Source organism: Dromaius novaehollandiae, chromosome W (genome assembly GCF_036370855.1).
Source record: "Dromaius novaehollandiae isolate bDroNov1 chromosome W, bDroNov1.hap1, whole genome shotgun sequence".
Classification (NCBI taxonomy): domain Eukaryota; kingdom Metazoa; phylum Chordata; class Aves; order Casuariiformes; family Dromaiidae; genus Dromaius; species Dromaius novaehollandiae.
In genome coordinates, this window is record NC_088130.1 from 45,523,665 (window position 1) to 45,542,846 (window position 19,182).

Here is a 19,182-nt window from a genome sequence, read left to right on the forward strand (position 1 = left end):
TGTAGTTTATATGAGCCTTCCATCTCCATTTCCATTCAAAAAAATCTTCATTAGGCACAGGAAATAGAATCTGTGTTGGTGCTTGGCTCAGGAAGTAAAAATAGCTGCTTACTTTTTGTTAACAAATTGAAAATGCATATTTTACATGTGAATAACTTGCCCTCTCTTGTATTTATTAGGCTTTTACTCCATGATGGCTCAGTATTTCCAGAGGAGTTGAGGAATAGTTGGATCTACTGTCTGCTTATATTCTAGGTTTAGGATTGAAGAAACTCCACTAGAAGCAGCAGACCAATAGAATTGGATATTACCAAGACATTGTAAAGATCCTCATTTACTTGTATTTTCTATCTGTTGGAACATCATGATACTTCACTACTTTATCCATACCATTTCCAGCTATGGACATGATTTTTCACTTAAAAAACAACTAATTATAAGTTTATATATGCTTTTATTGTCTAAAAAGGTCCTCGTACTACACTTACGATCATAAAATTGAGACTGCCCTTCATTTCCAGGCACTTTTTCAGTCTGCCTTCTACAGAATTATGACCGTATCCAGAATTTCAGAACTATTTAATGTGCCTTAAGAATGGTCTGTGAAAGGAGGAAAAATCCCCTATATTTTATTGTTCTATTCTTGATATTGGATTATTTAAGGTTCTCCTTTAAATGGTGAAAAGTTTACTTTAATTTTTTTTTTCTCTGTGGGATCTGTATCCTAAAAAATAGTAGAGGTTTCAAGATGAAACAAATGTGTAAAACAAATGTGTATCTCCTTATTTAATAAGCAGGTATTAGTAGCCTGAACATTAAAAAGGAAATGAACATTAGAGTGTTGTGGAGCTGTTAAGAATAAGAGACCCTTCTTGTAATGGGTTGTTTAGAAGAAAAGTTTGTTTTGTGGGAACTTTGACAGAGATAACTACAGCTTTGGGACTATAGAAGGGCTTTATGATAGTGCCAGGTGGAAGTAGGAGAAGGCTTTGGCAACTCTTTCGAGACGCTAGCAGCAAGTGAGAGGAGCTGAGGAAAAGGTGGCTTTATAGACTAGGAAATTCCTGGTGGGCTAGAATAACGCATAAAATCTGTAGGAACCTAGGATTCGAAGCCAGGAGCATCTGAGATGACTCCTGTCCCTGCAATTGTAGGCAAAATTGTGTGTTCAACTCAAAGTCCATAAAGCATTAGTTTTATAGCCTGCAAGCCACAAAATACTGCCTGATATCGTCAGTAAGAATTCAAATGCCACAGGATATTATGTGGTGCTGGAAGAGAGCAGAAGCTCATAGCAAATGATCTGGCAAAGAAACAATTTCCTACGTGAAATGGTCTAGGTAATCCAACAAAATATTTCATGCTGCTGAGGAATGTTGCATCCTTTTCACTCCATCTCTCACAGATCTCTTGTCTCTGCCAAGCCTAGCTGAGGGAAAGTTCCTCCTGGCTTGTCATCTGCCAATCTGCAGTTCCTTGTATTTGCTCTTTCACTAATGACACATGATGCAATTGAGTATACTGAGAGTATTTCAGGTAGGTGGACATTCAACTTTAATGAACGGAGAGAAAATACAATACTCTTATTCCTTAGTTTCCGTAATCTGTGATCAGTTTAGGTTAATCTGGACTGTGAATGTGTGCTTTTGAGATAATGATATAAAGGACAAGAGACTTTGACTTTCAGTGTCTGAAAATTACATAAGAGGAGAATTAATTTCAGATAATCTTGTCTTTGTAAATGCATCAAGTACTTCCATACGTCTCTGTGAGATTAGTTATAGTTAAATAGTTGAATAACTTTTTGGAAATCGTAAAAAACTTACAGCTGCATGTGAGGTCTGCCCAGGCAAATGCCCAAAATAGATGCAAAGCAAACATGTAAATTAAAAAAAAATAGTAGTGAATATGACCAAACAGGAATGAGGAGACCTTTTAGGAAGCCATGTTTTTTTTAGATGAATTAAAAATAATTTTAGTACTATATTTAAAGTTTAAAATACTTTGATAATTTCATTAAAAAAAAAATCTAAGGGAAACTCTGTGGATTTGAACTTTTGTGCCTGAACTGTCTAAGGTAAAGTCATAGAACAGAAAGTAAAATTGCCAGACATGTGGATCGCTAGTATTTTGCTTAACACCGATCTGTGTCTGTGTGTGCCTGTGTAGTTGCACCAATTTAGTGGGGCTCTGTGGGTCCAAAGTGCAGGCAGGCTACAAGAAATAAGGACCGGAAAGATAAAAATGTGATTTTTCTCCTCTTTGTCTCCTTTACTATCACACGCCCCCCCCCCCCCCCCCCCCGCCCGAAGGTGGGAAATGTGTGAAATAGCTTATCTGATTAATACGTTACAGATTCTTATACTGAGTTGCTTTTCCTGCTCTCCTTATGTCTTTGTGCTCACATTTATTAGCTTTTGAAGACCCTTGGAAAGCAGTGGTAAGTAGGAGCAATGAACATTTTGAGTTAAGGTTATCAGAGAAGTGCTCATACTTGACTGGCTTAGTTCAAGATGTGGGTGGGGATTAAGATTTTCTTTGTATGTCTGAGTGATGATTTTGTGGGTGAGGGAAGATAAAAGAAGAAGATAGGCAAATAAATAGTTTTAAAATTTTTTAGCAGGAGTGTTTGAACACATTCACTGAACTGGCATTTTTCTCACTTTTTCACAGCTTCTGGAAAAACATAAGAACACAGAAAGCATGGTAGAGCTGCTTGAACTGTATCAAATGGAAGATGAAGCCTACAGTAGTCTTGCAGAAGCTACCACAGAACTCTATCAATACTTACTACAGCCATTTCGAGATATGAGGGAACTTGCAATGCTTCGAAGACAGCAGATAAAGGTATGGAAATATTAATATTTCCATATGAATATATTAATATTTTCCATATTAATGGAAAATCTTACCTTTTATTTACATGTAAAGTTGTAACCTAGATACTTCTTACTGGATAAATTTTATTTTTAAGAAGTCGTTGCTGCTTGTAAACTTTTGTCTATTCTAAAATACATTTTTAGACAATTTGAAGGCCTTCTCTGGCTCTCCTTAATTTTGCACAGATCAGTACACACTGCAAAATATATTTGTGTCTGTGCATATAAGGCTATGCTCATATCGGCAAATGTGTTGTACGTGTTTATTTTAAAGTGTGTTGGGATTTTTCCTCTATTGTGAGTGCTAAAATACCTATTGAGAAGTGAGTCATAAAAGTACCTAGACACTACTTTTGCTGTATAGTATATGCAGTGCAGGTTTCACCACTAAATGTTGTCCCTATTCCTTTTGGTTTCTGCACTCAGAAGAGCACTTTTGAACAGCAAGCACATCTCTGCATACGCGGCTAATTATCACTGTTCAGCTTCCTGTGCGCGACTTTTTAAATTGATTGTTGAACTGAATAGGTGAAACTTACGACTTTGTGATTACTGGAATAATGACTAGTATCTAAAAAAGAAAGAGACACATGTTTACAAGATGGGTATTATTGTTATTTTTTTTAAAGATTTCTTATACAGTAGTTTATTTTTCATTTTAGTTTGCTGAGATAATATGATAAAACATTAGGAGTCAGTGCTTCTCATGTTGTGAAACACTTAAACGTGGAAAGTGTATTAATAACATGTAATGTGTTGTAACATTTTAAAAGTATATTTTCCAAAGAGCTAAAAAAGTATAGCCAGCTAAAGAATAATACATTTTTGTAAAACTGTTTTATAACAGTTATATATGGGGACTTTATTTAAAACGTAATTCTAATTTTTTTAGATATTTTTCCTTTTCTTTTAGAGACTTGACCAAAAGTAACAACTGCCCTCTATTGCATCTCTGAAGTACTTCTGACAGAACCAGCAGTTTCTAAACAGATCCTAGACTGTAACTTTCTTAGTTGTTATATATTGTGACACAGGAGCTAAAATGGGCCTACTTTAGTTTGTATTGCAATCGTCATTCTGTCTAAGCTTGGCTCTTTATTCAGGTAGCCAGCATCGTTTTTCCTGGTTTTGGTTTTAAAAGATAGTGTTCTTCTCTGAGTTTCAGTATAGAATGAGGGAGGCAGGCAAGGGAATTCAAGATTTCAAACTAATTTTATTTTGACCTATTTCTATGTCTATAACTAAAGTAATTTTTCAGAAGGTTCAGCAACTTGAAACTCGGTGAATTAATGTATTTGAACTAGAAGTGCTTCCCCGTGTGATAAGTGTCAGTGCATGGATAATTGGGGTGCATATCTTTTTCAGATGTATTATCCTGTTGAGGATTATGAACAATATGCTTAATAAAAACCATTGTTCAGAGTACGATGAAATAGTTCCCATTTTACTTGAATTTGTAACATAGAAAAATGTTTGTTCTTCTGTCAGGCAAGAAAAGATAAATACTATATTGAATATGGAACATGAAATAAGAGTGTCTGTCTGTCTCTCTCTCTCTCTCTCTCTCTCTCTCTTTTTTAAACCACATTGATCTCTTCATTTTCAGTTTTAAAATATCTCTTTTTTGTTTTTTCCTGAAACAGTAACTTTGGTAAACTTCAGAGACGTGTTCTGTGGTTGATTACTTTAGTAGTACATTGTTGCATCTAATGTACATTAAGTTCTCTTCCTAACTTGGCAATTTTTGAGCTGTAAAACTTGGTCATCTGTATTATGTGGTAGAGAAAGATGCCATCTCTTGTTTTTCATTTCATTGTCTGAGAGAAAGCAGTACTTGTATCTAAGATGACAAAATATATATTACACTGTGTAGCTAGGGTAGAGGAATTGGTTTATAAATAGAACTTGTACATGAGATGGTTTGTGTTAACTAGCAGCATATGTGCTTCTGGAAGGCTTAATAATGGAACAAAGCTCCATAGGTTTTTATAAACCCTTAGGGCTGGGGTTAGCTCTGTTTTCATGCTTAACAGAAGTATTTCTGAAGTGTAGTACCTCAGTGAAATGGGAGCTGGGGACATACAATACTGTTTAAATGAAGTCTCGCAAGGAGAAAGATAAAATTTGGATGTAGGATAGGGTAAGGAAAGAAGAACATGTAGAATGAGTTACTAAAATTGAAGAAAAAAGTTACAAGGATAATTCGGCTTGAATACAAATAGCAGTATTTATTCAGGATTGCCTATGCCTTCTGTAATTACTCTATTTAACATTTTTAGGGCTTTGCTTTTCTGTTTTGGGTATCTGTCTGTGACTGATTTGTGTGGAAGTTGTTTTGTTTTTGTTTTTTAAGAATTTTTTTTGTCATTCAGAATGAGATTAGGGGAAAAAGCAATTGCTTTGCCTATGATGCTTGAGAACAGTCTTCAGTGTCTTCTCCTTTTGGAGTATGATGTAAAAATTGGAAGATAGATCCTCCAGGTATTAATTTTCTGCTGTTGCTTTGAAAATTTAGGGAAGGGACAAGTTTGTGGGAGGGAAGGGAGAAACAAACAAATGCACAAAATTGCACGCACTCAGCAGAGGCCTATTAGAGTAGGACAGCTCGATTCTCTGCAGGTGCCTTCCGCACTGAATGTGTTCTCTCCTCTTGTGGCACTTAGGGAATCACTCCCAGGGTGTTTATCATTGCCTTTATGGGAAACAGTAAAAATAATGTAAAGTTTGTTTATAACAAACTGAAGTATTTGGAAGCTTGAAAATGCAGAATTAGTGTTGCCCATGGTAGAAATCTTTTTATCTCCCCTCCCCCCATCCAACTGATCGCGTGCTATTTTCTCAAAGGGTGCTTTGTGTGAAAGATGGATTATTCAGTATGGATGAGGAATCAAAGCCATTCTGTGAGGCCGACAGTTTGAAGGACTCCTCTCAATTATTGCTGAATTTAGAAAACATGTAATGAAAAGGTACAAGATTGCGGAAGGACAGAGGATGGCCTTATGAAGTGGAATGCAACTCTGGAAAATTGGATTCTGCCAGAATTTCCCGTTTGATTATGGACTAGCCATCTGACCTAGCAAAAGTGTTTGACAGTGATGTGTTTCTCATTTTGTGGGCTTCCAGCTTCAGAAACCTGTTTTGTTTGCAGAAATGCTTAATGTTTTAAGTGCTGCTGAAATCAATGGGGACCTTCCTGTAAGCATAACAAAATGGTGTCCAGCCATCATACATTCTTGAAAAAGTGGGGATTGCAAGCAGAGCAGTGTTTTGGACCTATGTTTTTTCTTTCTAAAGTGGGAATAATCCCACTTTGCTCTAAGACCTCGTGGAGACAAATATAAGCCTCTTCGTAATGAATTGTAATGTCAGATTGAGAAATGCTTGCTAGAAAAGCAGTCCTAAATTCAGTCGAAGGTTGAAATGTTGTTTAACTAGCTGGTGTGTGCAAGGGGCTGTATTTGGTATGGTAAGTATGAAAAGTTGCATTGGTAATTCAGCCAAACAGTCAGCACTGTATTTCTGTTCACTGAATGCTGGAGAAGGTATGATCAAGGAACTGAACACACATAAGCTGTGCTCAATTTGTACAGGCATCGTTTAATGTCCTTACTTCCGGGCTGTTGCTGTTTTAGCTAAAATTACACGTGAAGACATTCAACTGGTGAGTTTTAGTTTGTTAATTTCACTGTTAGGGTTATTGATCTGTTCCTTCTGATTTCAGATTTTCAGATGTAACATAGGCATCAGGCAAATGAAGCTTGATGTACAATTGCTGAATTATATATATTTTTGGCTGTCTGTCTATATCTGTATCTTTCCCAAGAGACCTTGAAGAGAAGTATGAACTTAGAACCACAGTGCAAACCATATTTACAGATTATTTTATCTAGCTTTAACATTTGAATTCTAAATGGATTTTAAGATATTCTTTTTGCTAGAAATGAGACTTTTAATGAATCAAACAAAAATCTGTAATGTTTTTGATCTTAAAATTTGTGGATAGAAATGTGAAACATTTTTTTCCACTTACTAAAAGGGATTGTTTTCCTGTGAAAGTTTAGCTAATTTTCTTTACATTACAGATTGTGATAGCAGAAAGCTGGGAAGTATTAGACATCAGTAGCATCAGTAGCTGGAAAACTGGAGATGAAATGTCTCTCTGAAAAGTTGGAAGAAGCAGAGTAGCTAACTGTGATCTGGTGCCTTTGATTTCAGACAGTTAAATCTGAATTTTGCCAGTTATTCCATTCTGAAATTACGGAGGGAGCAGCCCACTTTAGTAGTTGGTATTTGGCTGTAGAACTTACTGACAGATAATAGGATCAAGCCTTGAGCCCTTTAGGAGCAAGATATGAAGTGATCTTTGATACGAGTTACCAAATCTGATTATTCTTTCAAAAGTGTCTTTCAAAAGAATAACTTCACAGGCCAAGAAACCCAGAGCCTTTTACATATATATGATAGTGTTTATTGGCCTTCAGAGAGAGAAAGAAACTACTTTCTTATTTTGGATTTTTGTTTTGGACAGTACTTCATAGTCATGGTGACTAAGCACTGTGTCTTTGATCAAAACCCAAGTGTTGTCAATGAGAGGCTTTCTTTTGTTGATACATTTTAAAAATTATGCTTGGGATTAGACTAAAAATAAAACATAAGATAAATTGTTTCATAGCCAACATGTAGGTGTCAGCAAAACTTTGACACAAGCATTCTTGAGGATCTGAGTTGGATTGTGTTTGCTTAACCGAGTAGTGATACAATCTCTGTACAGGTGAGAAACTACAGTCGTAACTACCTCAATTCAGATTTGGGAAATGAGAACATTAAAATGTAATTATACATTATATATACTTAAAAGTACTCTTAGTTTCATTGGATGCATTTTCCTTATCTTGAGTAACATACATGAATTCACTTGAATGTAAGGCTTAAGGACTTTATATGTACTAATGTTGAGATCTAACACTGGAAGTAAGAGGTTAGAGCAGTAATTACCTTGATAAATAGCTTAATATAATTTAGGGTTTTTCTGAAATTATAGAATCATTTATTAGTCTATGTTGCTCTTTCAAGCTCCTTTAAGCAGGAAAATCTAACTTTGGCTCAGATGTATGGTGGTTTATTTTTTGTTTTTATACTTGATGGTGAACTGTAGTAGTATTGAATCGCATAGCTAATTTGACTTTGATTTGTTTAAAATAAAATACTTTGAAATAAATTATGTTGCATTTAACATTTTAACTTTTGGAAAAAAGGGTTCATACTTTGAAAGCAAGTTCAAAGCGGGAGATAAGTTTAATTGTAAGAAGAGCTAACAAAATGGAGAGAATATTTAAAAAAAAATCTCAGATTGTTTCCTAGGTTGGAATGAAAAATGAATATGTGTTCCATTCTTATTATGAGTATCATGTGAGTGATATTTATTAAAAATTCATTGCCTATGCTTGGGAAATCAACTGAAGATGTTTTAGGGAGGGGAATGGTCTTCAATCTCCGACAGACTGATTTGTAGTCTTGCTCCCAAACGTCAAATAGATGACCTCTGTTTGCTAAACCCATGATTTTTTTCTAGAATAGTTGATGTCTTAGCTGGTCTTTGAACTGAGGATTTTTATTTTATTTTTTAATCTTGTGTTATATTTTTGAGTGTGTAGTCATCTTGCAGTGAAAAATGTGAAAGCAAAGCTACATATAAGGCGCATTAGAGGACTGTAAAGCAGCAACAATTAAAATGTCAAGACTACTTGCATGCCAGTCCGCTCAACTTCACTCCTTAGTTTGGGCAAACAACACTCTCAGGTATTTACAGACTAGTTAGTGACTTGTTGACAACAACTTGATAAAAAATATCTAATTAAAAAAAAAACTAAGATATCACTCAGTGGGCAGAGTGAAACACTGAAAAATTCCTAAGTCTGTATAGTATATCTGTAGTTGAGGATGTGTCCTCACATCACTAGAAATTATAATTAGATAAATTTGGATTTTGAAAAACTTGTAGAGTTGGGGAGAAATGGTAATCTAAGTTTATGCAGAATGACTGGATTTGTAATGAAGGTAACAAACATTGTTGAAAATATTCTTTTCTTATTTGAGAAACTGGTGTAATATATTGAATTATGCTGTGATAGCTTTTATACTCTTGGATTCTTTCTAGGAAAAGTTGTATGCCAGTCTCTGTTTACATTCTCAGTTACACTCTCCTGTAGATTTATAAGGCTCATTTTTATATGAATTCATACCAAAATGTATTACTGATTTTAAAACTTAAGATTTTATATACTTTTGGAAAAAAAGGTGCTCTAAACTGGCAATATGATGAAAGGCAGACCGGTAGTCTGAGTCAGTGAGGAACCCGAGCTCTTGGTATGAGACTGCTGACTACAAAACCATGGCATGTAACCAATGTTTGGGAGCTGTTTCTCCCCCCGCCCCCCTCCAAAAGTTTCCTTACAAAAGGCTTGACTGGAAGACTGGGCAATAAAATGGCAATTTCATTGTCCATAAATGTAAAGTAATGCATGGGTGGAACGCTGATGACAACATCTGTGGGTATACGTACGCATTCATGTGCACTTAATTAGCTATTACTCCTGAGGAAAAAGGTATGAGAATTACTGTGGGGAGTTCTCTGAAGAGAGCTTGCTGGTTGGCATCTTTTAAGAGGAAAGTAAAGGTTTTGAAGTATTAGAAAAGAAAAAACAGAAAACAACATCGTGCCTCTGTATATATCCGTGATATACTTGCATCTTAAACACTGTGTGTAGTTGCAGTCTCTCCCTCTCAAAACTATACTGTAGAATCAGAATAGTTAAAGGGTGGCAGCAAGGATCATAAGGATAAACATTATGAATAGCCTCAGTGCAGAGACAGAGAGAATAAATTAGATCACCTTTGTTTGGAAAAGAGGCAATTCATGGAAAATAAGAAGGAGGTTTATACAATCGTGAATGGTATGGGGAAGGAAATATAGAATGATTTCTTTCACTATTTCACACGCAAAAAAATAGGGGGCCCTCAAATGAAATTTTGGTGCTTTAAAACAGCCTGCAAACAAAGGAAAACCAAGTGGTGTTTTCCCCCCCCTCCCTTTACTAAAAGGACATCACTTACTCTGTGGCAGTAATTTCCACAGTTATAATTATGAGTCCGAAAAGAGGCAGCCCCGTCAGTTATTAACAGTGATTAGCCTTCAGCTCAAGAAGCCTGTGAGCTGGTCTGTAATAGAAGTTGGGAAATATCACACAAGCCATAACCTTGTTTCTTAAATTGTTTCTCCTAGTATTAGTAATGGTTACAGTTGGAAGCAGGGCTAGGACAACCTTGGGTCTGACCTAAGATTAGAATATTGGAGGAAATGGGGAAGAAAGATGCGGAAACTGAGTATGCATTGAAAAAGGTATCTTGATGAAAATCTGCAAGGATTTTAAGCATGCAGAAAATATGAAATTGTGTGTTCCTGCATGGGAAGGAGTAAAGAAGGGTGAAACCTGGAAGTGCATGAATGTTCTTTTGCAGTGTTGGAGAGAAGGAGAAAGAAAGAAAGAAGGAAGAGACCTTGCAGTAATACTCCACACGCTGTGGAGGGCCAGGAAAGAGTTAAGGAGGTCTTCGTGAGACAAAAACTTGATCATGGGATTGTGAGTTGCTTCTTGGACTGTGTCAAAGAAAGCTTGCTAAATGTTTGAGCTAAAACACTCTTTCCTGTATGAAGCCGTTTTCTTTCTAATACGTTGCCTCTGCTGCCTGTAGTGTGCTCTCAGCTTGCTTTTGTTCTTTCCTATGATTAACCAACCTGTTGTTGGTATAGCTTATTTTTTTTCTCCTTTTCTGCCTATTATGAGTCCATCTAGGAGAACAATAATAAAGGGAACGGTTGAAAGGTGACAGATCCCTGTCTAAGTTATAATGTGACCTGGCCTAAATCTTGTTTTCTGTCGGTCTTGCCCTTTATTGTCATAGCTGTCTTCAGAAAGAACCTTGAAGACATTGAGGAATCTTCCTTTATTTAGATACATACTCTCTGAAACGTAACAAAATTTTGTAGTTGCGGATCTGTTTCTCATGCTTTCTCTCCGTAAGCTTACTTTACTCTCTCTTTACTGTGAATGTTTAAGGGGCGGGGGAGGCAGAGTGAGCCATAGTAACTATCTGTGAACTCTTCTAGAGAAAAGTGGCTCTGTACTCCAGTGCAGGAGTCTTGCCTTTCTGATTCAAACTCACTTGCTCACAGGCTGGAATAGAGACCTCTTTTCAATTTGTTTCCTCTGAAGAACTAATTGCTTTTCTTCCAGGAACATATCCCTATGGTGTAGGAATGTGTTCTTTTATGTTTCATTACTCTGAAGTAGTGGTCAATGGAAATAGATGTTTCCAGGAAGTGTTGAAGTTAATGGCTTCTGCTGTTTCTTCCTCCTCTTGTGTGCTTCCCAAGAACTACTTTTGTGAAAGCTATCATAATTTTCTTAGTTCCAGTGCATTATCCAGTGCTTTAGCCTGCAAAATATAAAAGTCTTCAAATACAAATTTTATCTTAAGGTAATTTTTTTTTCCTGAGACAGTTTTACCATAAGGCTTGTATTCTTCTGAAAGTGAATATAGCTTAGGAAGAATTAGCTGGGATGTCCTTTTTGGGAAAATGATTACTAGAAAGAAAACTGTAGATTTGGCAATGTGATCTACTTGCGAGATGAGAGTTTTTTCTCTTAGGCCACACTTTTTTCTATGGAACTTTGAGTCCAAATGAGAAAACTTCAAACCAAAAAAGTGAGTTTGAGAAAATATTAGGGAATTGAAAAGCCTTATAAGTTAGAAAAAACTTCAACCATGTTGTCAGTTCCTTAATTTTTAACTAAAATAAATTTTTACTGAATCAAAAATAGATACATATATTTTAAAGAAGTAGCAATTAGATGACAGTGTGATTTAGTTTTTCTTTCTTCCCTCTGTCTATTTCTATCTTTTGGTACCTTCTCTTAGTCATGTCTAAGTTGGACAATAGTCATCCTAATTATATGTTACTGTTTATTCTATAAAACATTCCTGTGCTCTTTTTGTGGACTATAAAAGCAAAAGATGCTGGCATCATAAAGGTGCCATAAGCAAAGGGAAGCCTAAACGTGTTATGCATGCATTGCAAACAGTAATGGAACGCAGAAGTATGTAAGAGCTTCCTTTAATTTCTTATTGAGGGTTACTCCCTTCAGATATATTCATTAAAGGGGATTATTTATTAAAGGGGATACAGAAAACAGATCTTCAAAACTCATGGGCCTGTTCACATTGCTGTTTAATGGCCCATGTGTGTTTCCCATTTCCTGATTAAATTCTCAGCTAGGATAAACTGTAGATGTGAGAGTCGTCTTCTCCATTGCATGAAGGTGTAGGTGAAGAGGACTTTTGCCAGTTTGAGAAAATCGATCGAGCTGCCGTATGGTCCTCATGAGTTGCAACCTCTGTAGAAGGGTTCTCCCTCTCTCCTCCCCAACTTTTCTCCCTATTACAGCTGTTATCTTCCCTTATTTAAACTACCAGGGTCTAGGTCTTGCCTTCAACTTCAAGTTCCTGTAATAAGGCACAACTCTAAGTTATTTAATCTTTTCTATATAAAGATATATTAAATCTTAATTTTAAATAATATAAAATGTTTGGGTGTATCTGTATATTTGCTGCAGTGGTACTGTACAGGGCTAAGTGGAGTCCACTGTGGAGGAAGGATTGTCTAAATGGAGAAGTGAACTGGAACGTAAGGCTCAGACAACGATTTGGCAAGGGGGGCAGTGTGTATTTTAGCACTGGCTGTTCATCTCTCTCTTTCTCTGTCGATTGTCTATCCTGCTGCATAACGGTGTGACAAACATAAATTTCATCAGTGACTGAGATAATCTAATTATCTGGGTAGGTTGCACTTGAAAACTGATTATTATTATTATTTTTCCCTCTCTCTTAAGTAATTGATGATTGTCAATGTATACATTCACAGTATGGCTCTCTGTTTTTTCTTTTTCTGTCTCCCCAGAGTGTGCCAGGTACATGGCCAAAAGTGGCTGTTTGCATGCTCTCTATTGCTCTCCATCTTTTAGTTTATATTTGTATTAGTTATTTGGCTTAGGCTATAAAGAATGCCAGTAGTTACCTTTGGAATGGTTACTATCAGTATTTTCTTTTACACTTGAATCTTATTTTTAATGACTTTATTACATTTCTTGATGGAGAAATTAAATCGGGTGGAACCCACTGGCCAGAGGGGAAGAGATTCTCTTCCTCTGGGCAGCACTGGAGCACTTTCAGGTTGTTGGAGAGACTCCCATACACCACAGGGTCTGTGTGACAGACAAGCTCAGAGCAGGGAGCCTCTGGCTTGGGCAGAAACACTGCAATGCTGCCGGGAGAAGCAGGCACCTGGGCTTCAGGGGTGGCAACTTCCAAGGGACCAAATGGCACTTTGCAAAGTTTGCTGCCACTGAGAAAGTCAGTGAGCTAATAAAAACAAAGCTGGGAAGCAAGGACCTGCCTTTAAGGACACAGTGTAGAGCGTGTTCACTGAATACCACTCTGGAGTGTCTTTCTGGCAGAGCCTGCTTCACACAGAATGAAATCCTCTCTTGAAGTGAAATATCAAAGCAACTTGATTGCTTTCTTTCCCCTTGCATGAGAGTATTTCTGGCTGTTCTAGGTAAAAGATGACTTTTGTTTATAATACACAGTGCCAAGCTCCTGGCATGCTGATAGACAGTTAATTTCCCTGGATATTGTTTGATTCATTTGACTCCTGCTGCTCCACGAGTTGTTTGAGATGCCATCAGCTGGCAGCAAGTGGTCACAGTGTATTATCTTATAATTAAGTACACTCTCCAAAGAGTGACAAATGCCTCTTTGACTGAGGACCAGTCCTCTGAATCAGCCCAAGAGCCTATTCTGAGCATTTTACATCTCTTAATTCCTAGGAGTCTGTCCCTTAACCTTGCTCCCTCCTCCATCGTTTCATAGCTTCGGAGCCAGGAAATGGACATTGTGTGTGTGTGAGGGAGAGACGGACTCTCTCTCTCTCCCCCGTCTTATCCAAGCTGCATAATGCAAGGGCCGAAGCAGCCTTGTGTACGGTCCTTGTATGTTGTGAACATTAGATGTGCCTTTGTTTTTTTGTTTATTCTACAAGAAGCTTCAGGAAGAACCCTCAATAATTTTAAGAGTGTGACTGCTTTGCTAAATAACAAGCTATGTAGGTACAGACTGTGAGACTGCTAAGCAGCAGGGCAGGCTGGCTCAAGCAGGGTTAGTGAAAAGCGTCCATCCTGTGTATCTGCTGTCTGGAACTCTCCTCAGGCTTTCATTAAGCATGACACTGTTGCTGAAGCCTTGAGGCATTATGTTGGTCTGGTTCTTGGGGACCTCCTTCCAGACAGGGGTGCTTGTGTTTTTGGTGCCTTGCCATATGTATACCCTCAGCGTGAATGAAGGTATGGATGAAATATTTGGGATTGCGGCTAAAGAAAAGGTGCTTCCTTTTTTTTTTTTTTTTTTTTTGTTGCTTGTAAATACCTGCCCTAGGGAACAAAGATCCAACTGTACTTTGTACATCATAGATCTCTAGCTTGCGCTGTGTGTTATAATATGTGTGTATATAATATAATGTGTGTAATAATGTTTTGGCAGGCAAAACCATATGAAGAACTGTTACTTTGGGACTTTTTATTCTGTTAGAAATAATGGCTGACAAAGATGTTACTCACATTATTCAGTGATCCCATGTCAATTCCAACATCATCTTTATCTAGGAATAGAGGAGGAAGATTTCTGACTGCATTTTTGTAATCCTACTTTTCAAATGAACATGCTGTTTCATAGTTCTCAGTACTTGGAAAGCATTCACTTCACTAGTCGTCATTCACTGATATGTACATACACTTTTATTTGGAAATTTTCTTGTGTGTCCCCTCGTAGGCATTCCCTGTGGAAATCATGGAACATTCGTGGTTCATCAAATTGCACAACAACCCATCCAGTAAAATTAATGTTCACCTGTCATTTGTTCACATTTTTTATTTTGCCTGTTGCCTTTACAAAGGATTTAGAAATATACAAGAAATAGACTAAAATATTGAACTATGTTTTCCAAGAAATTAGCAATTACATAGAGGGCATTGTGCATTTTTGCTTTTAAAAATCATCCATCTTAGAAATGCGGTAAGTGGAAATTCAAAGGTAGATCCTGAACAGTCACTTAAAACATTTCTGATTGTAGTTTGCTGTTTGAGACCAGCTTGAAGTTTTGTGAAATTAACATAAAAAAATAGAGCAGTTAGAGCTTCAGGTTAAAACAACTAATGACCCAGAAGATTGAGTACTTTTTTGCTTGTTTTTGTTCTGTTTTGTTTTTTTTAAGTGTCTACACTAGTGAGGTGTCTTCTTGACTGATATACATGAAAAATATTCAAAATTAAGGCTTTGATCTGGCATGATCAGACTTAAATACTTAATTACTTTGATATATAGTCTGTTGTCTGCAGTGGAAGGTAGTGTGTAAATATTTTCAGTTTTGGGAGAGAAAGCTATGTGTTTACTAATTTTTAAAAGGTAGTTATCACTTCAAAACAAAATTGTTTTAGTTTTAGCAATGAGAAGATATTTAAACTCCCAGTCACTAGGAAAATATGTTTTGAAAAGTCATATATAACAAAATGTAGAAGATTACTTCACCTTCTTCCCCCCTGCCCCTCACTTCTGAGATAAGAGCATTCATTTATTTCAGAATGGAGTATTATCTGCTGGAAGAAAGCCTGGGTAGAACATGCTTGTTGTCTGAAGATAATAAGATATTTAATAATAAGATACTGGCAAATCAAACTTATATTTGAATTTGTTGTGCTTCCAGTAAGAATAGTAATGAAACCCTGACTGTACCTTTTTCAACAGAAAGGAACACTTTAAAGGTTTTTTTCCTTTTAGTAGAAATCATGGTTGTTTGCTGGTGGCTCCCCCCCCCCCTTTTTTTTCTTTCTTTCTTTTCCTTCTTTTCTTTCCTTCTTTCCTTTCTTTCCTTTCCTTCCCTCTTTCCTTCTCCCCGCATTCCCTCCTTCCACCCTGAAACGGATTGCTGTTGGCAAAATAGCAGCAGTTCATTGTGTTATTAATTATGGATTGATTTATTTTCAGATCTCGATTGAGAATGATTACCTAGGCCCCAGAAGAATTGAGAGTCTGCAAAAAGAAGATGCTGATTGGCAGAAAAAAGCCCACGTGGCTGTGCTTTCTATTCAAGATCTTACAGTTAAATACTTTGAAATAACAGCTAAAGCACAAAAAGGTAGTTATTTTCTACTACCCTATACTTCAAATAAAAGATCTTTAAAAGTTGATTTAATGTTTACCTTATTCTGTATTGTCCTATGTGATTCTCCTCCCCCACCCCCATGATTATTCCTCCCTGAGGAAAATGCAGTCATCATTGCCCATTCATTTTTTACTGTGTGTCTATTGAATCTTTCACAAGCGACTCTTTCCAGAACGTGATCAGAAGCAGACAGAATAGAATTTTTTTAAATAAAATTTCCAATGACCTTCTCAATGTGATTGCATTAGCTGCTCTGTTTGTCTGCAAAGGATTTATGGACCAGAGTACCTGATAGATTTTGTCTTCTGTACTGGATGTGGCAGACCACTCTAGCAAATGTTCATTCCCCTCCATCTCATTTCCTTTTCCAGTCTCCTCTGCCTTTCGGTAAATTTTTTCATAGCTCTAAATATTATGCAGCAACTCAGTTTATCTACTCGTTGAAAACTACTCTGTGTTTAGAAGTGTTCATGGTCCTTGGCATTTCTATGCTTGAAGAATGAAGCAGTTTTACTGAAGAGTTGTTCCAGTTAAACCAGGGCATGAGACTTGCATGTACGTCTGCACTCTTTTGCTCATATCATTTTAACTTAAATCATGAGTTAATTAGGGCAAACAAACCTGAGGATGTCATTTCACGTTACTTACTTTAGTTTAGCTGTGGGCTGCTACTGAAAGAGTCTGTGTCCCACTCTTCCCTGCCTGACTGCAGGTCCCTGTCTCTTTCTTTGCATTGGTAACAGTGATTGGGCAACCAGATGAATGAGCTGTATTCCTGGGAGAAAATTGTTATTGATGAGTAGTTTTCCTGTCATCTCCCTGTATGATTGCTAGATCTGTCTCAAGGGAAGCAGTCAGTGCAAAATAAATCAAATTAAGAATAAAATGAAACTGCACCTTATTTTGAAAAAGCAATCAAACCAGTTCAAGCATGTTGGAATCCATTTAATTAGAGCACATTTTAAATGTTTTCAATTAAATTGGTTCCTTTTCTTACATAACAAAGACACCAAGTAAAATACCCTTTTAGTTGGTAAAGAGTGTAATTTTACTGTTACTTACTTTCATTTTGTTCACATACTGTTTTTATATACATGATTTTTTTTAATGTCAGGATTATTGGGGAAAAACACTGGAAAATGAAATGCCTGGAGACTATTGACAACTGTAGACCTAGCCTCCTGCTAGTCTGTCACAGTGAGGTCTCACATACCAAAATATAACAGACAGCAGAAGGGAGAAAACAGATGAGAAGAGTGATTTCTTTTTTCTTTTCTTTTTTTTTTTTTTTTTTTTTCTTTTAGTTACCTAACGACAGCATGTGGTATCTTCTAACACTTAGGGACTGGATGCTGCCCCTTTTGATTATGTGACTTTCATGGCTTTTGCTTTGCAAAGCTAAGCATACAGCATCATGTGACTGCTCTGTATATTAAAAATGGCAAAAATTTCATGTGTGTCAGCCTAGGTGTTGTCTGGGGCTCAAGAAGAGCAAGTCTGAATCAGGCAAAGGATTGCTGCTACTCTGAAGTCTTCCTGGAGAAATTCTGATTCATCTCTGCATAACAAGGCCATATTGTACTTTGTTTAGTTAATTTGAATTAATACTGTGAAGAAACCTGCTTTTTGGATTTAAAAATAGATGCTTTTCTTATTTAAATTTAAATTCAATTCAGTATTCTTATAGTATTCAACTTGAGGTCTAGCTGAAGTTTTTGCTTTAAATTATAGTTCTTACTTCACTCTATTGCAGATTTGTATTAAACTTATGACTGCACTGTAGAAGTTGTTAAGGGAAATGGGAGACTAGTAGCTGTTGATTGGGGCTTTCAGAAGCAGGGAAAACCTGGGATGCAGTTTAAGAACACAGAGCCTGTCAAATGACTAGTTTTGCTAAGAGAGCTTTGTGTGTTTTGGATACGGATGCGTGCATAGTCTTGCAATAGGGTCACTGCTGATCTGAAAAGTAAACTGCTAAGCTGACTGGCTTTATCTCCTGTTTTGTAGCTGTGTACGATCGAATGCGAGCAGACCAGAAAAAATTTGGTAAGGCAGCATGGGCAGCAGCAGTGGAACGTATGGAAAAGCTTCAGTATGCCGTTTCTAAGGAGACTTTGCAGTTGATGCGTGCTAAAGAAATTTGTTTGGAGCAGAAGAAACATGCACTGAAAGAGGAGGTAATTTTTCATTCTGTTTAAACAGAAAAATAAAACATGCAGAAGGAAATAAACATTAATAGAGAAAGATTCAGGGCTGATGTACTTTGAAATAAAAAAGACTTGTCGCTATTTTTCAGCTTTTTACAATCAGAAACCTATATTTTGATCCCCTCTCTGCCCCCCCCCCCCCCCCATTCTACCATGTTAGGCAAATAGAGTTGTGTGGTATTTTTTGTGCCACTTACATATGTTTTCCTTTCACCTTTTCCTAACTAATCTACTTACTAATAAAACCCAAAGGCGTTTTAACATCACCTTGACATACCTCTTTGCATATTAACAACTGTTGCATCTTTTTACTGTTAATTTTTACAATTATCCACTGAGACAAATAAAATGGGGAAAAGGAATGGGAACAGAAATCTTCTGCTGTGTAATCTCCACGCTTTAGCTCTCAGAGGCCTAAATATCTTTTTGGAGTAATTTTGACGTTCCAGATGGAAGGTATCTGAACATGAGTAAATATGCAGACAAGCACTAGCCTCTTGTACTGCATTCCCTTTCTTTGCTTACCCTAACTATTAAGGCAGTGTTCTGGAGGGGGTGGTGCTAGCAACAATTTTGCTAAGGAAAGAGACAACATACATTAAACTGCATTTAAATGTCTTGGCAGAAAAAGAACACACTCACTGGATTTTATGACATCTGCTCTGAAGCAAAAATATTTCTCTCCCTCTTCTAAAACTCATTATCTTGTGGATATTCTGTGCTAAGAACTGTGTTATCATGCTAGTGTTATTTTACATCTTAT

At 36.7% G+C, this 19,182-nt stretch overlaps 1 protein-coding gene across 1 annotated transcript in view; it reads left to right on the plus strand.

Annotated features, from left to right (window-relative positions):
- LOC135324427 (junction-mediating and -regulatory protein-like) overlaps positions 1-19,182 on the plus strand; it is a 71,097-nt gene that overhangs the window by 16,983 nt on the left and 34,932 nt on the right. Inside the window, exons 2-4 of the mRNA XM_064500719.1 lie at positions 2,674-2,847; positions 16,035-16,185; positions 18,220-18,389. Of these exons, the coding sequence (XP_064356789.1) occupies positions 2,674-2,847; positions 16,035-16,185; positions 18,220-18,389 (495 nt within the window). The remainder of the gene's footprint in view (positions 1-2,673; positions 2,848-16,034; positions 16,186-18,219; positions 18,390-19,182) is intronic.